General features: G+C 42.5%; 1 protein-coding gene across 2 annotated transcripts; it reads left to right on the top strand.

Moving 5' to 3' along the window:
• The first annotated feature begins 373 nt into the window (after positions 1-373).
• Positions 374-18,174, top strand: exosc1 (exosome component 1). 2 transcript variants are annotated; one of them, XM_043712976.1, is made up of 8 exons: positions 374-538; positions 5,642-5,757; positions 7,704-7,778; positions 9,184-9,272; positions 13,497-13,530; positions 14,535-14,585; positions 16,969-17,053; positions 17,792-18,174. In XM_043712976.1, exons 1-8 carry the CDS (start codon positions 511-513, stop codon positions 17,896-17,898), a joined length of 585 nt encoding a protein of 194 aa, XP_043568911.1. In that variant the 5' UTR covers positions 374-510; the 3' UTR covers positions 17,899-18,174. The 2 variants fall into 2 exon arrangements, with proteins under 2 accessions (XP_043568911.1, XP_043568912.1); XM_043712977.1 differs by having other exon boundaries at positions 536-623.
• The last annotated feature ends 7,685 nt before the right edge of the window (positions 18,175-25,859 follow it).

Raw genomic sequence — 25,859 nt, forward strand, 5'->3', positions numbered from 1 at the left:
CAAATCTATGTTAAGATTTTATAAAAATTATGTGTTATATAAAGTCTCTCTCAGTTAGGAGTATTCTAATGAATCAAACCTTACATTGTTTACCAATCCTGTATGTCAGAGAGATTAGTGAGGTTACGAAAATAAGTTCGAAAGGTGGTCAGGGGGGATGATGGCGGGAAATGGAGGGGGAGCAGGAAAGAAATAGGGAAGGAGGTAGTTGGAGGGAAATTGGGAAGAGGGGAGGGTGAAGAGAAAGGGGGTTGAAAGGAAGATTGCGCTCGAACCATGCCAAGCCGGCGGGGGGGGTCCAAGGGGCTTAGGTTAAAGGATGGGAGTTTGAAGAAGGGACCGAAGCTATTCGCAGGTGGAGGAGGGGATTCGGGAGCCGGGGCAACTTGTCCCTGTCCCGCTCCGAATGACGGTCCTTAACAACCAACTGCAGCCAATCCGCTCGCCCCTTACTCCGGGAGGCCGCTTCAGCCAATCACAGGGCGTTTCCCGGGGCTCCGCGAAGCAGTGATGGCGCCGCTGAAGTTCTGCATCCCAGGTACCGAGAGGGTTCAGGAGAGTGGTGCTGCAGAGGGAAGGGACAGGACGGGATTGATCGATGAGGGAGACTATTGGGAACAGGAGTAGGTACAGGTCATTCGGTCCTTGAGCCTGCTTCACCCTTCATAAGGGTGATGGCTGATTCCACTCGCCTCATGTCCACTCTCCCCATATCTCTCAGTTTCCATATTAATCAATAATTTATCTGTCTCAACCTTAAATATACACAGTTTCTATTGTGAAGAAAGAAATGAAGGCTAGCGAACGCAGCGAAATAAATATCAATGTTTTAAAACGGCTGATGTTACAGCAAAGGAAGTGGTGGACGTCTTAGAAATTATAAAAGTGGATAAATCTCCAGGATCTGATCATGTGTATCTCAGGAATTTGTGGGAAATTAGAAAGGAAATTCCAGGCCCCCTGGCAGAAATGTTTATATCGTGTACAACCATGGTTGAGGTGCTAGGGGACTGGAGGACAGTTAATATTGTACCTTTATCTAGGAAATGTGGGAAGGAGAAGCCTGGAAATGAAAGACCAGTGCTGAAAAATGTGTTGCTGGAAAAGCGCAGCAGGTCAGGCAGCATCCAAGGAGCAGGAGAATTGACATTTTGGGCATAAGCCCTTCTTCAGGAACCTTGAGCATAGGAAAGACCAGTGTCTGATATTGGTAGTGGATAAGTTGTTGGTTGTGATTCTGAAAGATAGGATTTACGTGCATTTGGACAAGCAAGGAATTCATAGGAATAGTCAGCATAGCTTTGTGTGACGGAAATTGTGTCTCACAAACTTGTTTGATTTTTTTTGAGGAAGTAACCAAAAAGATTGATGAGGGAAGAGCAGTAGATTTTGTTTACTTTGGACTTTGATATGGTTCTGTATGGTAAACTAATTAGTAAAGTTAGATCACATGATGTTCAGGGTGAGCTTGACAGTAGGAGACAAAGTGGTGTCGAGTATTGTTTTTCAGACTCAACGCTTGTGACCAGTAGTGATCCACAGGGATTGGTACTGGGTCCACTTTTGTTTGTCATTTATATAAATTATTTGGATGAGAATATAGAAGGCATAATTATTAAGTTTGCAAATGACAACAAAGTTGGTGTTGTAGTGGACAGTGTAGAAAGTAATCCAAGATTACAAAGAGATTTTGATCAATTGGGTCATTGGGCTGAGTGGCAGATGGAGTTTAAATTTGGATAATTGAAAGGTATTGTAATTTGGTAAAACAAATAAGAAAAGATTTATACAATTAATGGTAGAGCCCTGGCCAGTGTTCAGGTATATAATTCTTTGCGATTTGTGTTGTAAGTGAACAGGATGGTTAAGAAAGCACGAGGAGCGTAGGTAAAGTGAATATCAAAAGTCTTTTCATTAGTGTGGGGGAGTTCAAAACTAGGGAGCATATTTTTAAGGTGAGAGGAGAAAGATTTAAAAAGGACTGGGGGGGTTGGGGAAACCTTTTTACACAGTTGTTTGTGTATGAAATGAACTGTCAGAGGATATGGAGTCATAGAGATATACAGCATGGAAACAGAACCTTCGGTCAAACTCGTCCATGCTGACCAGACATCCCAACCCAATCCAATCCCACCTGCCAGCACTTGCCCCTTATCCCTCGAAACCCCTCGAACTGTCAGAGGATATGGAGTCATAGAGATGTACAGCATGGAAACAGAACCTTTGGTCAAACTTGTCCATGCTGACAAGACATCCCAACCCAATCCAATCCCACCTGCCAGCACTTGCCCCTTATCCCTCAAAACCCCTCCTATTCATATACCCATCCAAATGCCTTTTAAATATTGCAAACCCATACTAGCCTCCACCACTTCCTCTGGCAGCTCATTGTAGACATGCACCACCCTCTGCGTGAAAATGTTGCCCTTCAGGTCTCTTTTATATCTTTCCCCTCTCACCCTAAACCTATGCCCTCTAGTTCTGGACTTCCCAACCCCAGGGAAAATACTTTGTATATTTACCCTATCCATGCCCCTCATGATTTTGTAAACCTCTATAAGGTCACACCTCAGCCTCCGACATGCCAGAGAAAACAGCCCCAGCCTATTCAATCTCTCCCTATAGCTCAAATCCTCCAATCCTGGCAACATCCTTGTCAATCTTTTCTGAACCCTTTCAAGTTTCACAACATCTTTCCGATAGGAAGGAGACCAGAATTGCACACAATATTCCAACAGTGGCCTAACCAATGTCCTGTACAGCTGCAACATGACCTTCTAACTTTTGTACTCTATATTCTGACCAATAAAGGAAAGCATACAGGCAAAAGTGAGGACTGCAGATGCTGGAAATTAGAGTGGTGCTGGAAAAGCACAGCGGGTTCTAACATCCAGTTCAGCACCATCCTCATGACGTGTCCTACCTGCCAATCTCCCTTCCCACTTATCTGCTCCATCCTCCCCTCTGACCTATCACCTTCATCCCCACTCCCATCTACCCATTGTATTCTTTGCTACCTTCCCCATCCTTCTCTCTGATCTATGTGGGTGGCACAGTGGTTAGCACTGCTGCTTCACAGCGCCACAGACCTGGGTTCAACTCCACTCTTTGCTGCTATTTCCCCAGCCCCCTCCCCCCATTTATCTCCACCCTGGAGGCTCCCTGCCTCCATTCCCGATGAAGGGCTTTTACCTGAGACATCGATTTTCCTGCTCCTCAGATGCTGCCTGACCTGCTGTGCTTTTTCAGCACCACTCTAATCTAGACAATAGAGGAAAGCATACCAAACACCTTCTTCACTGTCCTATCTACCTTTGACTCCACTTTCAAGGAGCTATGAACCTGCACTCCAAGGTCTCTTTGTACATCAATACTGTCTAGGGCCTTACCATTAAGTGTATAAGTCCTGCTAAGATTTGCTTTCCCAAAATGCAGCACCTCACATTTATCTAAATTAAGCTCTATCTGCCACTTCTCAGCCTATTGGCCCATCTGATCAAGATCCAGTTGTAATCTGAGGTAGCCTTCTTTGCTGTCCACTACACCTCCAATTTTGGTGTCATCTGCAAACTTACTAACTATACCTCTTATGCTCATATTCCAAATCATTTATATAAATGATGAAAAGTAGTGGATTCAGCACTGATCCTTGTGGCACTTCACTGGTCACAGGCCTTCAGTCTGAAAAACAACCCTCCGCCACCACCCTCTGTCTTTGAGCCAGTTCTGTATCTGAATGGCTAGTTCTCCCTGGATTCCAAGAGATCTAACCTTGCTAACCAGTCTCCCATGGGGAACCTTATCGAACATCTTACTGAAGTCCATATATATCACGTCCACCACTGCTCTCATCAATCCTCTTTGTTGCTTCTTCAAAAAACTCAATCAATATGATTGAAATAAGTACAGGACAACATTTAAAAGACATTTAGAGAAGAATAGAAAAGGTTCATAGAGATATGGGCCAAGCACATGCAGGTGAGTCTAGTTTAGTTTGGAACATAGTCAGTGTAGACTAGTTAGACTGAAGGGTGTGTTTCCTTGCTGTATGACTTCTTGGCAAGGAGTTCCAAAGGCTCTCAACCACTGATAGGAAAAAAAAATCATCTTTGTCTCAGTCTTAAATTGGTGCCCCTTTATTCTGAGACTATGCCCTCTGTTTCAGCTCATGAGTTTAGAATCAATCACTTGGCAATTACCCTGTCAAGCCTGTTAAGAATCCTATATTGCATCTTCAAGTAGGATTGTGGTGGAGTAGGGCTTTTGAGCCCAGGGCTTGTCCTCTCTGACCATTTTCCACTTTGTTTCTTTTACTTTTTCTCTCTCTTCTAGTTTTTTTTTCTCTTTTGTTTTATTTTACTTATCCCTTGGTGAAGAGCTCAGGCATGGTAATGGCATTGCTGGCGAGTAGGCCCAGCATCGTGGACTGATGGCAGCAACATTGTAGATGAGTTTGTGTTGCTGGCAGCTTCGGTATTGTCAAGGCACTCCCAGCGCTAATTCATGGCTGCTGTGGTGAAGATGAATTTCGACCTGGTATGAGACCTAGCGGCATCAACAGCTGCTGCATTGGCGAGGTGGGTCTGAAGCGGACTCATCGTGGCAACGGTGTCATGTTTGAGTTGGTTTGATACCGTGTGGCATTGATGAGGTCCAGCAAGAAATCGCAGTGGTGAGGGCATTGGCGGACGTGAGATGGCTCCAAAGAGTGGCATCTTGCGCTCCAGCAGCGGTGCGGCAATGGAGACTAGTGCCTGACCACCAGGCCCATGGCCCATGACAGAGCACTTAACAAGAAGCACTGCAAAATTCGACAGTTATTCTTACTCTTTTCATTTTACTGCCTTTATTTTCTATGCTTTAGTTTATTTTTCTGTGTTTTAAGATGGCGCCAGAGAGTGGTGACACTGTACAACAGTTTTCGCTATTTTTGTAACAAAATGCACATGGCAATAAATAAATCTGAATGGTAACTCTGACTTGGGCACCATTAACACTACCATTCTGGATCTCTGTTAACTGCATTACTTATAATTTATTATAACAGCAGGAACAACAAGGTGCATCTGATCATTATCAAAGACATATTTGAAGATCAGTCTTGGCCAAAATATCCGAAATCTGTTACTTTCTGTATGAAAGTGGTTATCCAGTGATTGCTGTACAGCAATACACAGACATGTCTGTGCTTTGAAGGACCCTAACTGTATTTTTACTCTGTGAAAAAATTTAATGGATGATGATATCTCATTCCTGAGACTTCTGGGCAGAGTTTACACTGGTACTCTGTCACACTGTGAGTGTGCTGCCTTATTGTTGAAAGTGTTGTCTGTTGAATGTGATTTTAAACAATGCTTCTTCCAATTAAACATATAAGATCCAGGGACTATTTTGAAGAAGAACAGGCCAGTTCTCTTTAGTGATCTGGACAATATTTATTCCTCAACCAACATTTCTAACTGGGTTGTCTGGTCAGTATCAGCTCACTATCTGGGGGCAGTCACATTGCGGACAAGTGACTTAAAATGAATGAAATCTGTTGGCTAGTGGTTTGAGGTCATGAAATGTGCAATGATAATTGCAAGTTTTTTTTCCTTTGCCATATGTCCTAATTTGTCGAAATTCTATTGCATATCTACAGGGGAGAGACTATGCAGCACTGAGGACGGCACTCCTGGTAATGGCACGTACTCCAGGCATGGATATATTTTTGCATCTTTAGCTGGGTATGTGGTGAAAGAAAACGACAATGGAATGGTAAGCACGGTAGAGTCAGTGACACAGATTGCCATTGCACACTGTTCAGTTGCTGAGATTTTCAACAACTATTTCTTTCTCTTCAGGGGAGTACAAAGTCAACTTAACTTAGCTCATCCAGTGCCAGTTTCAGTGAGGCATGGTGACTAAGGTCCCATTAAAATGCTTTATCAATGATCTTATCCAATGACCAACCCAGATTAGTGGATCACAGCGCCAATCATCCTGATTCCTTTGACAACACTTTCCAAATCCATTACTTCTACCTCCTAGAAATATCCTGGCAACAGTTGCATGGGAATGTCATCACCTGCAAATCCCCCCTCAAGCCACTCACCCTGTCAACTTGGAGCTATATCGCTGTTCTTTCACTGCCTCTGGGTCAAAATCATGAAAGACTGTTACCTACACTAGGTTTCAAGGAACAATGCACCATCATCTTCCCAAGGAAATTAGGGGTGATCAATACATGCTGGTCTTGATTGCAATGCATTCATCCCTTGAATTAATTTTTTTAAATCTCCATTTCCATTAAGTGTGAGCCATAGCTCAGTGGATAGCACTTTCATTACTGAGTCAGAAGGTTGTGGATTCAAGTCCTCCAGAAGATTTTTAAAAAATCCAAACTGTATTCCAGTGCGATAAGATTGGATTATATTTCCAAAGTGTTGGGGTAATATTAAATCAATTCAAAAGCCAATACAATGGTGAGAAATTGTGTATTAGGCACAAGCTATTAAATAATCCAGCCAGGAGAGTGCATTAAGAAAGGAGTGGATAAAACATTTCAGCAGACGAACTGTCAGGGTGACTAGTCCACCCAGTCATCTCTCCACAAATACTTGTAGTATTTTTTTTTATATCCTGAAGTGTCGTTGCACAGAACCAACCCACCTATGGCATTTTTCGCCTGTTGACCAAATCATTAAATCACCCATGTTCCAATTGTTCAATTTACATGCAGAGCCCATGTAGGCCAACACATACATGTAATATAAGGAACAAATTGCAGCAGCAGATTTAACTTGATGCATGTGACATTTTAATATGTGTCAATTTCATGAATTCAAGTTGAATACATGTGTTTAGAGGCCAGTGATTTGATGGTAGCTTTAACATGTATAAAGTAACATTTACTGAAATAGGTGAGTGGAATTGGGAGATATAATAATCTTTTTGTTTCACTTGAATAAATCCATTCCAAGCAATGGCTGGCTTTGGATTCTTTCTCCATAACTGGCTATCAGGAGTACAACAGCTATCATTGAGATGTAGCTGACATTGGGAAATAATTTGGGAAACTAGGAGAGAGCTAGGTGTACCTTCAGTGACAAAGGGTGAAGCTGAGATTGATCAATCTCAATGGTATTGAAATAGATCCATGAAAATAAGTCAATTTTTCCTTTTCCTCGGAACTCTCTAGTTCTTACCCTCAGTGCCCATTCTTCAAATGAGCATGATAGAATCCATATCAATGAACGCTGGTTATTATCCTTTCTTCTCTCTTGAGTCAGTGGTATGAAGCAAGTTTGAATATCCCAAATGGTGCATGGCAGAGGTCAGCAAACTCAACACCAATTAGAAATTGAATGTAGACTTCTTAACCAAGTGGTTCACTTACATTCTGGCCTTCAAACTGCAGCACCTATGGATGGGCATTAAATGCTGGCCGAGCCAAATCTCATGAAATAATTTTTATTTAACATAGAGTAGAAAATTCCAGTGAATTTTTCTTCTCTCTACCAGTTTCCCTGGGTTTCCTGCGACGAGTTCTTATGATAGGAAATCCACTGGAAAAGCTAATAGTTAAAGCCAACAACATAGATTCATATTTTTGGGAATCAAGACAAGTACATGAGGCAGGAAAGAATTGAAGAACATGTTGATAGTGACTGGCGTGTTTCTATACTCTACAGACTGTGATCATTCTGAGTTATTGTTTGCAGGTGCCAGTCATATCAGTAGTTCGGGACTCAGAGCCTCAGCTCCTGCCAGAGGTCGGTGTTGTTGTAACGTGCAAGGTAAGGGTGGTTTCATTCCTTTCTCTGCAGTCCTTAATATAACCAAACCATGTGCATTTAATTACAATTCTGGATATTCAATCTCCAGTGCATACTGTTTCCATTCAGTGAGTTGTGACCTGGACCACAGTTCCCTGAAAGGGACTGACATCAAATTTGATTAAGCCTTTCCAAATGGAGTTAGATACATACTTTGAAAACAAAACAATATACACAGAAACCTCAATTATCTGAACGACACGGGCAGGGAGTATTTTGTCCAGATAACCAAATGTTTGGATAATCAAATGTTCAGATAACACAGTTTAGCCGAGTATCAGGACCTTGCGATCTTGTTTGGATCATCCGAAATTCAGATAATCAACGCTCCTCTGTATATGACTATGGGGAAAGAACAGGATGAGTGAGATTAATTGGCAAGCTCTTTCAAAGACCTAGCACAGGCATGATGGGATAAATGGTCTCATTCTGTGCTGTATGATTGTTAGACAAGTAGCCTGATCCAGTGCTCAGTTTATATTTGCACACACTTCAAATGAGAAGAAAAATAGTAATCAGCATCTTTTACAAGCTTTAACTTGAGACCGCTGAGATCATATACAGAATCCATTCCCCCACCCATCAGAACTTTGATTCATGGGACTGCAGCAGTTCAAAAAGGTGGCTCTTTACCACCTTCTCAAAGACATTCGGGGATGAACAATGAATGCTGACCGTGTCAGCAATGCCTATATCCTGGAGATGAGGAGAGAAACTTAACCAAGTGCAGGGTAAAATTACTGCTCATTTACGGTAACGTTTTAAAATTCTTTCATGGGATATGGGTGTCACCAGCAAGGCCAACCTTTGTTGTCTTGAACTATGTGGCTTCCTATGCTATTTGAGGTGTGGGTCTGGAGTCAAATGTAGGTCAGACTCAATAAGTATGGCAGATTTCCTTCCCTAAAGGATATTAGTGAACCTAATGGGTTTTTACAACAATCGATGATAGTTTCATGTCGTTGTAATCACTAGATGAACTTTATGTTCAAGATTTATTGATTGAATTTAAATTCAATTAGCTACCATTGCAGTATTTGAGCAAGAGTCCCAAAACCCTTGGCCTGAGACTCTGACTTATTAATTGAGTTACATTACCGCAAAGTTATCATCTCCTCTAACTGGACTGATCCATGTGCCAAGACTGAGAGGTGTACTCTGTTTGAAGTTGTCTTTAAAATGGATGTGGCTGATGGTCAATCTTCTAGACACTTGTATCATGTCTGTATTGTGCATTTCTTACCTGCTGTAGAACGTTTTACTCACCCACGATCCCTTCTCCCCATCTGCATCCTTTATTGTTCCCTAAGTGTACTGCATCATACTTATTAGAAATGTTAATGGACATTTTCCCTTTTACTAACAGGTGACCAGCATAAACCCTAGGTTTGTCAAAGTCCATATTTTATATGTACGATCCACTCCACTGAAAGGGACTTTTCGAGGAACCATCAGGTAATATAGTGAGTGCAGACTGGTTCTGCAGTCTCACAGGAGAGCATAAATTTGTAGCCAGGACTATAAATTTAATTGACAGCTGGTGTATAAATCAGATTTTAAATGTTTTGCATAAGTACCTTCTACAGTACATATTGTCTTGTGCTCCTTCCCTTTGCTGATTTTATTTGCCTCACATTCCTTGGGGCAAACAAGTGGGCAAACTGATCCAAATCTGCAGTCAATTAGCTGTTTGCAAGCCATTCTGAGAGGTCTGAGTTTTACCTATGTCCAGACCACATTTTCTTTGACACCCAAGATAGGTATACCAGTCATTTTACTCCAGAGTTTTACTGTACTTCACAATAGTGATCTAGATGACATGTAATTCCGGGGTTGAAAAGTGTGGTGCTGGAAAAACACAGCAGGCCAGGCAGCATCCAAGGAGCCGGAGAATCGACTTTTGGGGTTCAGGAATGAGGCTGGTGTGCCAAGCGGGCTGTGATAAAAGGTAGGGGGGAGGGAATTTGGGGGAGGGGCGCTGGGAATACGATAGGAGGAAGGAGGTGAGGGTGATAGGCCGGAGAGGGGGTGGGGGCGGAGAGGTCGGGAAGAAGATTGCAGGTCAAGAGGGCGGTGCTGAATCCGGGGGTTGGGACTGAGATAAGGTGGGGGGGAGGGGAAATGAGGAGCTACATTCATCCCGTGTGGTTGGAGGGTTCCTAGGCAGAAGATGAGGCACTCTTCCTCCAGGGTCGTGTGGCCAGGGTCTGGCGATGGAGGAGGCCAAGGACCTGCATGTCCTTGGCGGAGGGGGAGTTAAAGTGTTCAGCCATGGGGCGGTTGGGTTGGTTGGTTGGTGCGGGTGTCCCAGAGGTGTTCCCTGAAACATTCTGCAAGTAGGCAGCCTGTCTCCCCAATGTAGAGGAGACCATATCAGGTGCAGCGGATACAGTAAATGTGTGTGGAGGTGTAGGTGAATTTGCGATGGATATGGAAGGATCCATTGGGGCCTTGGAGGGAAGTGAGGGGGGAAGGTGTGGGTGCAGGTTTTGCACTTGCGGTTGCAGGGGAAGGTGCCAGGAGTGGAGGTTGGGTTGGTGGGGGGATGTGGACCTGATGAGGGAGTCGCGGAGGGAGTGGTCTCTGCAGAGGATGTGGACCTGATGAGGGAGTCGCGGAGGGAGTGGTCTCTGCAGAATGCTGATAGGGGTGGGGAGGGATATATATCCCTAGTGATGGGGTCTGTTTGGAGGTGGTGGAAATGATGGAGAATGATACGATATATCCGTAGGTTGGTGGGGTGGTAGGTGAGGACCAGTGGGGTTCTGTCCTGGTGGTGATTGGAGGAGCGGGAAGTGGAGGAGATGCGGTGGAGAGCATCATCGACCACGTCAGAGGGGAAATTGCGGTCTTTGAAGAAGGAGGCCATTTGGGTTGTTTGGTAGTGGAATTGGTCCTCATGGGAGCAGATGCGGCGGAGGCGAAGGAATTGGGAATATGGGATGGCGTTTCTACACGGGTCAGGGTGGGAGGAGGTGTAATCTAGGTAGCTGTGGGAGTAGGTCGGTTTGTAGTAAATGTCTGTGTTGAGTCGGTCGCCCGAGATAGAAATGGAGAGGTCTAGGAAGGGGAGGGAGGAGTCTGAGACGGTCCAGGTAAATTCGAAGAGGCAGGCATAGCTGGGGCCCATGGCTACTCTTTTGGTTTGGAGGACGTGGGAGGATTGGAAGGAGAAGTTGTTAAGAGTGAGGACCAGTTCAGTCAGTCGAAGGAGGGTGTCTGTGGAAGGGTACTGGTTGGGTCGGCTGGATAGGAAAAAGTGGAGGGCTTGGAGGCCTTCGTGATGGCGGATGGCAGTGTATAGGGACTGGATGTCCATCATGAAGATAAGGCGTTGGGGGCCTGGTAAGCGAAAATCCTGGAGGAGGTGGAGGGCTTGGGTGGTGTCCCGAACGTAGGTGGGGAGTTCTTGGACTAAGGGGGACAGGACCGTGTCGAGGTATGCAGAGATGAGTTCGGTGGGGCAGGAGCAGGCTGAGACAATGGGTCGGCCGAGGCAGTCAGGTTTGTGGATTTTGGGCAGGAGGTAGAAACGGGCAGTGCGGGGTTGTGGGACTATGAGGTTGGAGGCGGTGGATGGGAGATCTCCTGAGGTGATGAGGTTATGGGTGGCCTGGGAGATGATGGTTTGGTGATGGGAGGTGGGGTCATGGTCAAGAGGGCAGTAGGAGGAGGTGTCCGCGACCCATTGTCTCAGCCTGCTATACATTGCCATCCGCCATCACGAAGGCCTCCAAGCCCTCCACTTCTTCCTCTCCCGCCGACCCACTGACACCCTTCCACTGACACCCTCCTTCGACTGACTGAACTGGTCCTCACTCTTAACAACTTCTCCTTCCAATCCTCCCACTTCCTCCAAACCAAAAGAGTAGCCATGGGCACCCGCATGAGCCCCAGCTATGCCTGCCTCTTCATCGCAAATTCACCTGCACCTCCACACACATCATTTACTGTATCTGCTGCACCCGATGTGGTCTCCTCTACATTGGGGAGACAGGCCGCCTACTTGCGGAGCGTTTCAGGGAACACCTCTGGGACACCCGCACCAACCAACCCAACTGCCCCGTGGCTGAACACTTTAGCTCCCCTTCCCACTCCGCCAAGGACATGCAGGTCCTTGGCCTCCTCCATCGCCAGACCCTGGCCACATGACGCCTGGAGGAAGAGTGCCTCATCTTCCGTCTAGGAACCCTCCAACCACACAGGATGAATGTAGATTTCTCCAGCTATCTCATTTCCCCTCCCCCCACCTTATCTCAGTTCCAACCCCGGATTCAGCACCACCCTCTTGACCTGCAATCTTCTTCCCGACCTCTCCACCCCCACCCCTTCTCCGGCCTATCACTCTCACCCTCACTTCCTTCCACATATCGTATTCCCAGCGCCCCTCCCCCCTACCTTTTATCTCAGCCCGCTTGGCACACCAGCCTCATTCCTAAAGAAGGGCTTATGCCCGAAACGTCGATTCTCCTGCTCCTCGGATGCTGCCTGGCCTGCTGTGTTTTTCCAGCACCACACTTTTCAACTCTGGTCTCCAGCATCTGCAGTCCTCATTTTCTCCGACATGTAATTCATACCAGCGCCATGTTTAACTCTTTTCAGCGAGGCTACAGTGCTAAACTTGTATCTTCTTGAATAGTTATGTGGTGAAGAAACTAGCCAAGATGTAAATAGAATTGTTTTGGTTTTGGGCTGAGTGCCCTTCAGGATTCTGTTCCATGATATTGTTCAATGAACTCTTGCATTGAAGGTGAATAGACATCAACCAAGACAAGGGTAGGTTAAACAATGATGCTCCAAAGTGTGCAAGCTACCACTTTGTACCCATTGAGCTCACAAGGATAACTTGTTAAAGGGAGATACTTGAGGTTTACCTGGAAGGCACTAACTGGAGCTTAGCACAAACTTGCAGAGAAACTGAATTGGAGGGAAGAAAGGCAGTGTTTCTTGTGCTCATGAGGGACTGGATTTATCCAACTTGCTTTCACTGTGTTTGGGGGATTCAGTGCACACCACCTGCTAAATAAATTAGGATTACATTGCAAACTATACTGACCTGTTACTGACTGGAAGTCTGTTTACATTTGAGTAGCTTTTTTTAGTTTACCCATGGGATATTAGTGTACTGTCAAGGCCAGCATTTATTGCTAAACCTTATTTGCCCTTAAATCATGGTAAATCACCTTGAAGACAACTAAGTGGCTTCTTCAGCCATTTCAGAACCACATTTATGTGGCTCGAACTAGGACTGGTAAGGACGATAGATTCCCTTCTGTAAAATATGTTATTTAACTTGTTGAGGTGTAACAGCAATCCAGTAGTTCATGGTGACCTTTCCTGATACGTTAGAATTTTAAATTCTAATTATTGATTATTTCAATGAATTTTAAATCCTCTGCTGCTGAAGTCAGATGTGAACTTGTATCACTGGATTATTAACTAAATTCCTGGATTCCCTTACCTTACATCGGTACCATAATATACCTCAGTGCCTACATCTATATATTCTTAGTTGTAAATTGGTAGAATTGTAATAGCTTCATCAATTGTGGCAAGTATTATTCCCTGAAAAGGTTAAGTGTCAGAAAACTTAAATGTTGAATAATTTAAGGTTAGAGCAATGTTTGCTAGGGAAGCGAACTCACTCAGTTATCATAACATTAATATTATTTTATGTAGAAGAGAAGATATTCGAGCAACAGAAAAGGACAAGGTATGCATCATCTTTGTTGTCACTGCTTTGGGTGACAGGTCGGATATTTAATCTGTCAATGCCCTCCTGATCCTTAACTTTATATGTTTCTGTGATAGAAACTAAAATAGTCACAGGAGTCACTCAGTTGAGTCTGATTTTTTTTTAAATCTCCCCTGTCATCTGTATTGAAAGTAAAAGCCTGTTGCATGGAGGTTATGTGGGTGGGTAGCAATGTGAATATTTTAATGAATGTGTTGAGTTTCTATTCTTGCCTTCATAAACTAATCCTGCCCATTGATCTCCATTTGAGATTAGCACTTGACTCTTTCATGCCAGTCTGTCAATTTGCCTCAGTTGGTGGCACTCTTGCTTCTGGGCAGGAGGTTATCTGTTAGTGTACATGAAAGGAGTTTGAATGACTCACCATTCAAGTATTGAGGGGTTGTTGCATTCTCAGTTAGAAAGACAGATTCTGCTTTTCTTATTCATTTGTGTGACGTGGGTGCCACTTGCAAAATGAGCCTTACAGTCATTTCAAAATGCCACTAATTTGTGAGCCCTTTTCAGAGAGCAGTTAAGAGTTAACCACATTGTTGTGGTTTTAGAATTCTAAATAAATCAGACCTGTTTCGGCTTTCTTCCTGAAAGGATATCTGTTAACAAAGTGTGCTTTTACAACAAGCTTGTAATGACATAAGCTTTTTATTCTGGTTTTATTTAATTAAACTTAAATGATTGGATTTAACTTTGAGTCTCCAGCTTCGCAGTCAAGCCTGTGAATTATTCATCCAGGATATATGTTTGAGTGAGATTTTACTGGGCACAGATCGGTAACAACTGACATTTGAATGGCTCATATATAATGAAATATCCCAAGGTATTTGCATGAGAACAGTGTCTTACACTTCAAATGTATGTTTTTGGTTGTGAAGCACTTTGGAATGATCTAGGGATAAGAAAGGTGTTGTGTAAAGATAGGTTATTGTTAAACATTTACTGAATTAACATCATCTTTCCTGCAGGTAGAGGTTTACAAATGCTTCAGACCTGGTGATATTGTTTTAGCAAAAGTGGTATCCTTTACAGATTGTCATTTTAATTTGATATCAGATTTTTAGTTGCACCTCAGAATATCAGGTCCAAGGATTGCATGTATAATCCAAGTTGACATTTCACTGCAGTCCTGAGGGGCTGTTGTATTATCAGAGGTGGATAAGACATTAATGCGTTTGCTGATGAAACCCACCAAGTGCTTAATGCAGAGTATAAAGCTCCCACAATGTCATGGTCCCTCAACCAGTGGAACGGAACTTGGTCATTTATCCATTGATAGTACCTGTTACATTTTGCCTATGTAACAAATGTCACAGAGTTCAAAAATAATATCTATAAAGTATTGAGATGGTTGCAACATGGTAAGATGGTAACATGGGCACTGGTCCATCTGTACCCAAAGCAATATATTGGATCAAACAGTATCTAGAATTTTTTTTGTTCACTTGTGCCCATGAACAAGCTGAACAACATATTTTCTTTATCCAGCCAGAAACTGAGCATTGTAGGCCATAAGAGTCCCAGATTCTGCTGCCTATTCTGTAGCAAGCTGCCTAAACTCAGCTGGGGCATATTGCCAAGATATAAAGGAAACATAACTCTGGTGCAAAGACAGAATGTTGCAGAAACTCAGCAGGTCTGGCAACATCTCTGAAGAGAGAAACGGAGTGAATGTTCCAAATCACATATGACTCATCTTCAGAACTGTAAGAAAGGTTCTGAATACACCTTTGAGTTCTGAAGAAGAGTCATTTCGGATATGAAACATTAACTCTGTTTTTCTCGCCATAGACCTGCTGAGGTTCTCCAGCATTCTGTGTTTGATTCAGATTTTCGGCATCTACAGTATTTTGCTTATAACTTAATTCAGTCCTCCAGTCTACTAATGCCCCCTATTGGAAAACACATGTAGACATTGGCAAGAGCAGTTTCCACTCCTGATACGATGCTCCTACAGTGAACTGCCTCATTAATAAGCAGTGTTAAAGTAATGCTTCTGGGTCAGGGTACTCTCAGCACCTATTATAATGTTCTCTGAGGAAGTCTGCTGTGGGGAAAAAGTACTGGTGTGAGGTAAATGGTTGGGTGACATGGAAGTGAGGGTCGCATGGCAGGAGGGAGAATTTTTAAATAAAACACTTTATTTTCCAGCTGAAAAGAAGATGCAGTTTAGAACTGCAAGAACTATTTGATGCAGAAACAGGCCATTTGGCTTATGTTTATCTCCACTCAAACTTCCTCCTGTCTTTTTTTTCTTCAAAATTTAACCTCATAATGATCTCTTTCCTTTGACTTTATATGCTTGTCCAACTTCCCTTCATTGTATCTATACTATTGTCTTCAAGGTTCCTTAGTTAGCACCTTCCAAACTCTCAACCACCACCATATATAAGGACAGGACAGTAGGTACTTGGAAACACCAGCACCTGCAAGTTCCCCTCCAAGCAACTCACCATCCCGACTTGGAAATATAAAACCATCTCTCCACTGTCTCTGGGTCAACATCTTGGAGCTCCCTCCGTAACAGCTCCGTGGATTACAGTGGTTCAAGAAGGAAGCTCTCCCTCACCTCCTGCAGGTCAATAAGTGGTGGGTAATAAATGCTGGCCCAAAGCTTACATCCCCTGAATGAATTTTATTTTAAAGCTTCCTGCAAGTTGTACGGTCTACCACTTGTTGGTTAAAGAATTTCCAGTTGGTTTGCTTGGGAAGATCTTGGGTGGTCTGCACTTATGTTCGTCCCACAAAAAAGGTATGTTCCCTGTGAATCCACTCTATCAAAACTTTTCTTTGTTTTAGATATCCCTATTAGGTCACTTCTTAGCCTTTCATCAGAAGAAACCTGTCAATACTGTCCTGCATGTGAAACCACATATTTCTGATATTATCTTTATAAATAAAAGCTGCACACGCTCTAGTCTCATCAGTCTAGTATGGGGCACCATATACAAAATCTTTGAAAGTTTCTGATAGTTATATCTAGTACATTTACCATTGTCTGGTTTCTCTATTTTCTCAAACATTCAGTAAGGTTGGTCATGTAATATGTTCCTATTTTTTGAAATCAGTGTTAACAATTAATTGTACGTCTCTTTAACATGTTCTTCTATTTCCTCCTTTAACTGATGTTAGGTGACAGCTGACTTCAGTGAAATGCCCTGGAGATGTTCTCTCCCTCCTTTTAACTAAAGGAATTACACTAATTATCCACCTCTTCCTCTACTATCTCAGTAAAAATTCTTTTCAAATCCACCTGAAGCAGAAGTTTTGTCCTCTTTGTTCAATATATACCCCTTCTTTATTTTACATGGATTTGCTCTTTGTTTTTAAATGATAAGACAAGCAATCATCTAGTGGTTGAACTGTAAGATTTGCATTTTTATCCTTAACTTGTTCTCCAAGATCTCGTTAGGTGATGCTCAGTCCAACTACTTGCTGACGACAGCAGAGAATGAACTTGGTGTAGTAGTCGCACACAGTGAGGCAGGTGGGTATATATTCTGTAAGCTTTGAAGTGATTCTGGAGTTCTTTAGACTCCTTGTCTTTTAGGTGTCTGAAGGAGTTAGCAAGGTAAGAACAAATGAAGTGTTTCCTTTGGTGCGGGAAGTCAGGAGGGCTGGAGGAGAATTATAGAAGGGGACAAAATCTTTGAGTTAGATTGTTAGGAATGATGCTAGTATGCATTTCTTCATACAAAGGAAAGTGGAAATCCAGAAATAGAGAAGTTAGAGGGCAATCCCCAGTGTTTAGGACAGTGACAGAGAGATGGAAATTAAATGCAGCGAGGCCAGATTTGAAGGAGCACTCTTGGAGAGGTGTAGAGCTGGAGAAAGTTGAGAGTTATATGGACGAGGCTAAAGAGGGATTTTGAAAACAACGATGGGATTTTAAAGTTAAGATGTTGCGATACCAAAGGTCAGTGCCCATCAATGAGCACAGGATGGTGGATAGTGGGATTTAGTGCAAATAAAGATGTTAGAATCAAAGTTTTAGATGAGCTCAAGTTTACAGAAGGTGGAAGATAATGTCATTTGAAATATGATCAATTGAAGCAAGTGATTGAATCCCACTGTAGCGGGGAATGAAATCTTTAATTATAAAAACCAGTGATGGGGTGAATCATAAATTGGATCAACCTTAAAGCAAAAGAGATGAAATTGTGAATCTGTGTCACCCTAGACCCCAATACTGGATGTTTTTAAATGCAGTCTTTTCCTCCCTTAGGTGAGCAGATGGTTCCTATCAGCTGGTGTGAGATGCAGTGCCCCAAATCCCATGGGAAAGAGTTCCGGAAAGTAGCTCGTGTTCAACCTGAATTCCTTCATACCTGAGTGCTGTATCACCAAGAACAGCAGGTGAAGGTTCCTAAACCCTTGACTGATGTTGCTTCTGTGAAGCCAGTTTGTACTGAAATTATTGTTTGACAGTCACTCCTGTAGTTGGATGTATAAATGGCAGAACTAAGTTCAGTAGGACTTCAGAGCTAGAGGAAATGCCTTTCCTTTTTGTCTGTCATTTCTTATAGCCTGACATACTGAGTGACATTACAGATTTTACATATTTTAAACAAAATAAGTATTTTTCTTCTATTAAAGTTTAAATTTAAACTATTTGCTCATTTTCAAATTATTTTGTGCTCTCTCTGTTCAGATCCCCACATTATCACTTCTTGACTGCTCAGAAACGCAGCCATGTGAATAGCTTCTATACGGTTGCTCACTGCCTATTGTGACTATCTTTAAGATACTTCCCTCTGCCCAGGCATAGAATCTTTCAGATTATTTGCCTCACACAGGGACTTGTCACAGGCTTAGCATGGCAAACAGCCTTCTATCTCTCTCCACAATTTTAAGGGTTAATATGGTGGCTGCAAAATGTTTTTGGATGGCCTGAGAAGACCACCAAAGAAACATGAGTTTTCTTGCATAAAACAGAACTGCGGGTGCTGGAGATCTGAAACAAATAACAACAGAAGTTGCTGGAAACACTCGGTAGGAACAGTAGCATCTGTAGGGAGAAAACAAGGTTAACATTTCAGGTCCAGTGACCCATCTTCATGGATGCTACCAGAGTTGCTGAGTTTCTCCAGCAATTTCTGACTTTAGCAGTTTGCTTGCTCCTAACTGTGCATCTGCACTGACCTGAAGAAACTCATTCTCGATTGACCACCGTGTTGAGTTGAGGTCAATTGATACATTTAATCTTCAGCTCAGTTGTCATATAACTTAGCTCAAAATGAATATAAAGTTGCCAGCTACTGTGATTGATTAGAAATATCAAGTAAGTAGAACTTCTATTCTGGATAACAAAAAACTCACAAGAGAGTTCTGGGTTATTAGGGGCCAACAGGAGAGTGGAATGGAGACTGCAATCAAATCAACCATGATCTTGTTGAAAGGCAGACATGCATAAAAAATTGTAATCTCAGCAAACATACCCTATTGCACTTTGCTATGGGCTTGGGACCATCAATATTCATTAGCAACAACCTTTAGCCGGAAATGCCAAGAGGCTGGTTCATCTCGACCTTCTCCAAAGTTCCCCAGCTTCAAAGATTGTCAGTCTTCGGCCAATATGATTCATTCAATGTGACGGGGTGGATACCACAAAGGCTATGGACTTTGGCAATATTCCAACAATAGCACTGAAGATTTGTAATCCAGAAACGACCATGCTTCTAACCAAGCTGTTCTGGGACAACTGCACCACTGATGTCAGTCTGGCAATGTGGAAAATTGCTAAAATGTATCCTGTAGACAAAAAGCAGGACGAAACCAGGCCAACTGCTTACCATGCCATCAGCCTACTCTCGACTATCAAGACAGTGATGGAATGTGTCATCGATAGTGATGGAATGTGTCATCGACAGTGATGGAATGTGTCATCAACAGTGCAATCAAGCAGCAGTTACTCAACAATAATCAGCTCACTGGCGTTCAGTTTTGGGTTCTGCCTAGGCCAGTCATCTCCTGACTTCATTACAGTCTTGGTCTGTACGTGAACAAATGAATTGAACTCTGTGGGTGAGTTGGGAGTGACTGCCCTCAACATGAAGGCTGCATTTGACGACATGTAGCAGCAGGGAGCCCTATCAAAACTGGAGTCAATGGGAATCTGAGCAACTCTTCACAGATTGAAGTCATACCTAGCACAAAGGAGGATGTTTGGACATCAATCATCTCAATCCCAGGACATCGCTGCAGGATTAGTCCAACTACTGTATCTCCTACTGCTTCATCATCATAAGTTCCTTTTATAAGTTCAGCAGTGGAGATGTTTGCTGATGAGTCAGTGTCATTTACAACTCCTCAGATACTGAAATAGTACGTGTCCGTAAAACCTGGACAAAATTCCAGCTTTGGTTCAAAAGTGGCGAGTTACATTCATACCAGACAATATGTAGGCGATAACCATTCTCAACAATTTTGGTTAGAAGCACACAAAGACTTCTCTACCTTAAACATTTAGTCCCACCAAAACCAACACACAGCGGCAGCAGTATGTTCTACCTACACAATGCACTGCAGCATTTCAGCAAGCCACAACCATCAGCATCTATCAGGACTAGGGTGGCAGATGCATGGGAACAGCACCATCTGCAGGTTCACCTCCTAGCCACGCATCATCCTGACTTGGAATGATCCAGGTTAGTTTTCTGCAAGTCCCTCGGGTAACAGCACAATGGGTGCCCCTTCACCACATGGACTACAGTAATTCATATTTGACTTTTGGTCCTTTACACTCCTGTTTCTATAATCTCCTCTGGTCCTCTGAGAACTTTGCACTCCTATAACCCCCATTTTAATCACTCCACTATTGCTGACCACGTCTGGCCAATAATACTTGGAATTCTCTGTCTGAACCTCTCTGTCCTCCTTAGAGGCCCACCACTCTGACCAAGTCTTTACTCCAATATTTCATGATGTGACTCAGATCAATTGTGATCGTCGCTCCTGTAAAACTCTTCGGCATGTGTTAGAGGTATAAATGTAATATACCTATCTACTTGCACGCAGATTAAGTAACTTAAAATGGGTGAAATCTTCCTGTATGTCAGGGAGGGATGCCACTTAAATTACTGGTTGTTGAATCCCTTCCCAATACACAACTGTGAAATTTCCCTTATGGTGAATCAGGGCTGTCAGTCTACTTCTATTCCGAGCAATGTTGTGAAGCTGCCAGCAGATGTCAGTGGCTGAACTTTGAATTGCAAAGGGGTTGGGAAGAAGCAGTTAGGTTAAATTAAGATTGAACAGGAAAGAAAAATTTCTCTAGATTTTGATTAACTGTAAAGTGAGGAGTCCAAAAGTAGAGTGCAGCGATGCGAAGAAAAAGATATTAAAGGAATTTAATGGGCAACCTTTTCACCCAGAGGGTGGTGTGTATGTGGAATGAGCTGCCAGAGGAGCTGGTGGAGGCTGGTACAATTATAACATTTAAAAGGCATCTGAATGGGTATATGAATAGCAAGCAACAATTTGATTGCAGATAGTCAACATGGTTTCGTTAAGGGCAGGTCATGTCTCACAAACCTAATTGAGTTTTTTGAGAAGGTGACCAAGCATGTGAATGAGGGTAGAGCAGTTCAGTAAAGCCTTTGAGAGACTGTTGGGGAAAATGCAGAAGCATGGGATTAAGGTATTGATTTAGCAGTTTGGATTAGAAACTGGTTTTCTGTGAGAAGACAGCGAGTGATAGTTGATGAAAAATATTCAGCCTGGAGTCCAGTTACTAGTGTTGTGCTACAAGGATCTGTTTTGAGACCACTGCTGTTTGTCATTTTTATAAATGACTTAGATGCAGGCATAGACAGATGGGTTAGTAAGTTAACAGATGGCACTAAAGTCGGTGGAGTAGTGAACAGTGTGAAAGAATGTTGCCGGTTGCAGAAGGACTTGGATAAACTGCAGAATTGGGCTGAGGTGGAAATTGGGGTTCAATGCAGATAAATGTGAAGTGATTCACTTTGGGAAGAATAACAGGAAGGCAGAATACTGGGTCAATGGAAAGATTCTTCGTGGTGAATGTGCAGGGGGATCTTGGAGTCCATGAAAGTTGCCACCCAGGTTGATAGTGCTGCTAAGAAGACATACAGTGTGTTAGATTTCATTGGCAGAGGGATTGAGTTCCAAAGCCATGATGTCATGCTGCAAGAGTACAAAACACTAGTGTGGCCTCACTTGGAATATTGTGTACAGTTCTGGTCGCCCCATTACAGGAAGGATATGGAAGCATTGGAAAAGGTGCAGAGGAGATTTACCAGGATGTCACCTGGTCTGGAGGGAAGGTCTTACGAGGAAAGGCTGAGAGACTTGGGTCAGTTCTCATTGGAAAGAAGAAGGCTAAGAGGGGATTGATGGAGACATACAAGATGATCAGAGGATTAGATAGGGTAGACAGTGAAAGTCTTTTTCCTAGGATGATGACATCAGCTTATATGAGGGGGCATCGCTACAAATTGAGGGGTGATAGATTTAAGACAAATGTCAGAGGCAGGTTCTTTACTCAGAGTGGTAAGGGTGTGGAATGCCCAGCCTGCCAGTGTAGTTAACTCAACCACATTAGTGAGATTTAAACAATCCTTAGATAAGCACATGGATGATGATGGGATAGTGTAGGGGGATGGGCTTAGATTAGTTCACAGGTCAGCGCAACATCGAGGGCCGAAGGGCCTGTTCAGCGCTGTATTATTCTATGTTCAATGTTTTAAGGGTTTAGAGTGGTATGGGCCAAATGCTGACAAATGGGACCAGATTAATTTAGGATATCCCAAACATTGACTGGAACTACCATGGCATTAAAGGTTTAGATGGTGAAAGATTTATTAAATGTGTTCAAGAAAATTTTCTTGATCAATATGTAAATGTTCCTACTAGAGAAGGAGGAGCAAAACTTGATGTTCTGTTGGGTAAGTAACTGAAGTGATGGTAGGGGAATGCTTTGGGTCTCGCGATCATAATTGTATTTGTTTTAAAACAGTTATGGAAAAGGATTAACCTTTCATAAATATTAAAGTTTTTAACTGGTGTAAGGCAAATTTTAATGGTATGAGACAAGAACTCTCGAAGATTGATTGGAATAGACTGTTGGAAAATGAAGGGACACCTGATAAAAGGAGACTTTCAAAAGTGCGATAACGAGAGTTTAGAGTTATTACGTTTCTGTTAAAGTATAAGGCAATGGCTTGGTAGGATTAGAGAACAATGAATGGCTAAAGATATTGAGGTTCGGTCTAGTCAAACAATACAAAATAATCATATATTAGCTATTAACAACTGAATTCAACTGAATCTCTTGAACTGGGTGGCATGATGGCTCAGTGGTTAGCACTGCTGCCTAACAGCGCCAGGGATCTGGGTTTGATTCCAGCCTTGGGCGATTGGCTGTGTGGAGTTTGCACAATCTCTGCATGTCTGCATGGGTTTCCTCTGGGTACTCCGGTTTCCTCCCACAGTTCAAAAGATGTGCAGGTTAGGTGAATTTGCAATGCTAAATTACCCATTGTGATAAGGGATGTGTAGGTTAGGTGCATTAGTCAGGGTAAATGTAGAGTATAGGGTAGGGGAATGTGTCTGGTTGGGTTAGTCATTGGAGGGCCAATGTGGACTTGTTGGGCCAAAGGGCCTGTTTTTACACTGTAGGAATTCTATTCTCTAAAGAGTCTTGAGGCATTCTTACAAGGGAGATCAGGAGGCAAAAAAACAATATCAGATAGCCTCGGCAAATAAGGTTAAGGATAATCCAAAGAGATTCTACAAGTGCAATAAGAGCAAAACAGCAACTAGAGAAAGAGTAGGGCTCCTCAAAGATTAAAGAGGTTATCTTTGTGTTGAACCTCATGAAATGGGAGAGGTATTAAATGAATACTTTGCATCAGTTTTTACTATGCAGAAATAAATGGAGGTGAGAGAATGCAAGGAAATAAATATTGATGTTTTGAAAACAGTTCACATTACAGAAGAGGAAGTGCTTGAGGTCTTAGAAAGTATAAGGGTGGATAAATCTCCAGGACCTGATCTAGCGTTTCCCAGGACCTTGTGGGAGATGAGGGAGGAAATTGCAAGGCCCCTTTCAGAAATATTTATATCATCAATAACTACTGGTGAGGTGCCAGATGACTGAAAAATGGCTGATGTTGTGTGTCTTTGTTTAAGAAGGGATGTAAGGAGAAGCTTGGGAACTATAGACCTGTGAGTCTGACTTAGGTGGTGGGTAAGTTGTTGAAAGTGATTCTGATAGATAGGATTAATATGCGTTTGGAGAGGCGAGGAATGATTAGGGATAGTCAGCATGGTTTTGTGTGAGGGAAATCGTGTCTCTCACACTTGATTGCGTTTTTTGTGGAAGTAACCAAGAGGTTTGAAGAGGGCAGTGCGGTAGACATTGTTTACTTGGACTTTTGACAAGGTTCCACATGGTAGACTAATTCGTAAAGTTATAGCAAAGGGATTCAGGACGAACTTTCCAATTGGACACAAAATTGGCTTGACTGCAGGAGACATGGTGATTGTGAATGGTTGTTTTTCGGACTGAAGACCTGTGACCAGCGGTGCTCCACAGAGAACGGTGCTGGGTCCATTTTTGTTTGTTATTTATATAAATGATTTGAATGAGAATATAGAAAGCATAGTTAGTAATGGTTTACAGTTGACACCAAGATTGGTGGTACAGTGGACAGTGAAAAAGGTTATGTAAGACTACAAAGAGATCTGGATCAATTGGGTCAATGGAATGAAGAGTGACAAGTGGAGTTTAATTTGGATAAGTACAAGGTATTACATTTTGGAAAAACAAAGACAAGATTTATAAAATAAAAAGTAGCACCTTGGTCAGTGTTGTAGAACAGAGGAATTTAGGGGTCCAGGTACATATCTGAAATTTGTATCACATATAGATAAGGTGGTTAAGACGTCATTTTGCATGCTTGCCTTCATTGCTCAGACCTTTGAATATAGGAGTTGGGATGTTATGTTGAGGATCAACAGGACGCTGTTGGAGCACAGTGATCAGTTCTGGTCGCTCTGTTATAGGAAAGATATTATTAAGCTGCAGGCGGGTCAGAAGAGATTTACCAAGTTGCCAGGAATGGAGAGTTTGTGTTTTAAAAAGAGGCTGGATAGGCTAGAACTTTTTTCACTAGAGCGTAAGAGGTGAGAGATTACCTTATAGTGGTTTATAAAATAATGAGGGGTATAGATAAGGTGGATGGCAGGTGTGTTTCCCTGAGGGTGGGGGATTTCAAGACAAGGCATATTTTTAAGGTGAGGGGATAAAGATTTAAAAAACACACAAGAGGCAATGTTTTCACATAGGGTGTGGTTAGTGTGTGAAATGAACTTCCAGAGGAAATGGTGGATGAGGGTGCAGTTAGAACATTTAAAAGATATTTGGATAAGTACATGAAAAACACATATTTGGAGGGATGTGAGCCAAGTGCAGGCTGGTGGGATTAGTTTAGTTTGGAATTATGGTCAAATTAACTGGTTTGACCGAAGGTTCTGTTTCCGTGTCTCTCAAACTCTATGATGGTTTTGAGGAGTAGATGGGATTTGGTTTTGTTGTGCATTTAAAATTATTATATTCAGATAATATATTTTATTATTATTTATTTGTGTAATAACCTCCTGCTTTATTGTAAAAACCAAACCTGCAATATTGTATGTGTATAATTCAATGAAACACCACAACCTTAAATTACAATAGAATGATCTATCAGGCCAAGTTCAATTCTGGATCTGTCTTCTCCAGTAGCAGCATCAGCTGGGATCATAATAATTTCAAATTCCTGACCTATCATCAGAATTGTCACCCCGGTCTCCTTCTCATTCTTAGGATGTGTACATTGCTGCTCTGGCCATAATTTAATGTCCATCCATAGTTGCTCTTGAGAAGGTAGTGAGTCACCTTCTTGAACTATTGATTATGATTTTGTTACATCTGAGTCTATGTTCATTGCAGTTTAGAAAAACAAGGGGTGATCTTATTGAAACATATACAATCCTCAAGGGATGTGATTTGGTGTTTGCTGAGAGAATGTTTCCCTTTGTGGAAGATTCTAGAACAAAGCAATACAGTTTGAAGATTAGGGGTATCCTGTTTAAGATTGAGGTGAAGAGAAATTCCATTCTTAGCCAATCATTAGTTTATGAAAATCTTTTCTCCAGCGAGAGAGGAGAAGGCTGGGACACTGACTCTAAGCAAGATTGATTTAGAATTTGACCAACAATGGTCACAGTTAAAGGAGCTCGAGACCACATTCAATTCAGCTGTGATCTTACTGAATAGCCGATTC

Source organism: Chiloscyllium plagiosum, chromosome 22, assembly GCF_004010195.1.
Source record: "Chiloscyllium plagiosum isolate BGI_BamShark_2017 chromosome 22, ASM401019v2, whole genome shotgun sequence".
NCBI lineage: Eukaryota > Metazoa > Chordata > Chondrichthyes > Orectolobiformes > Hemiscylliidae > Chiloscyllium > Chiloscyllium plagiosum.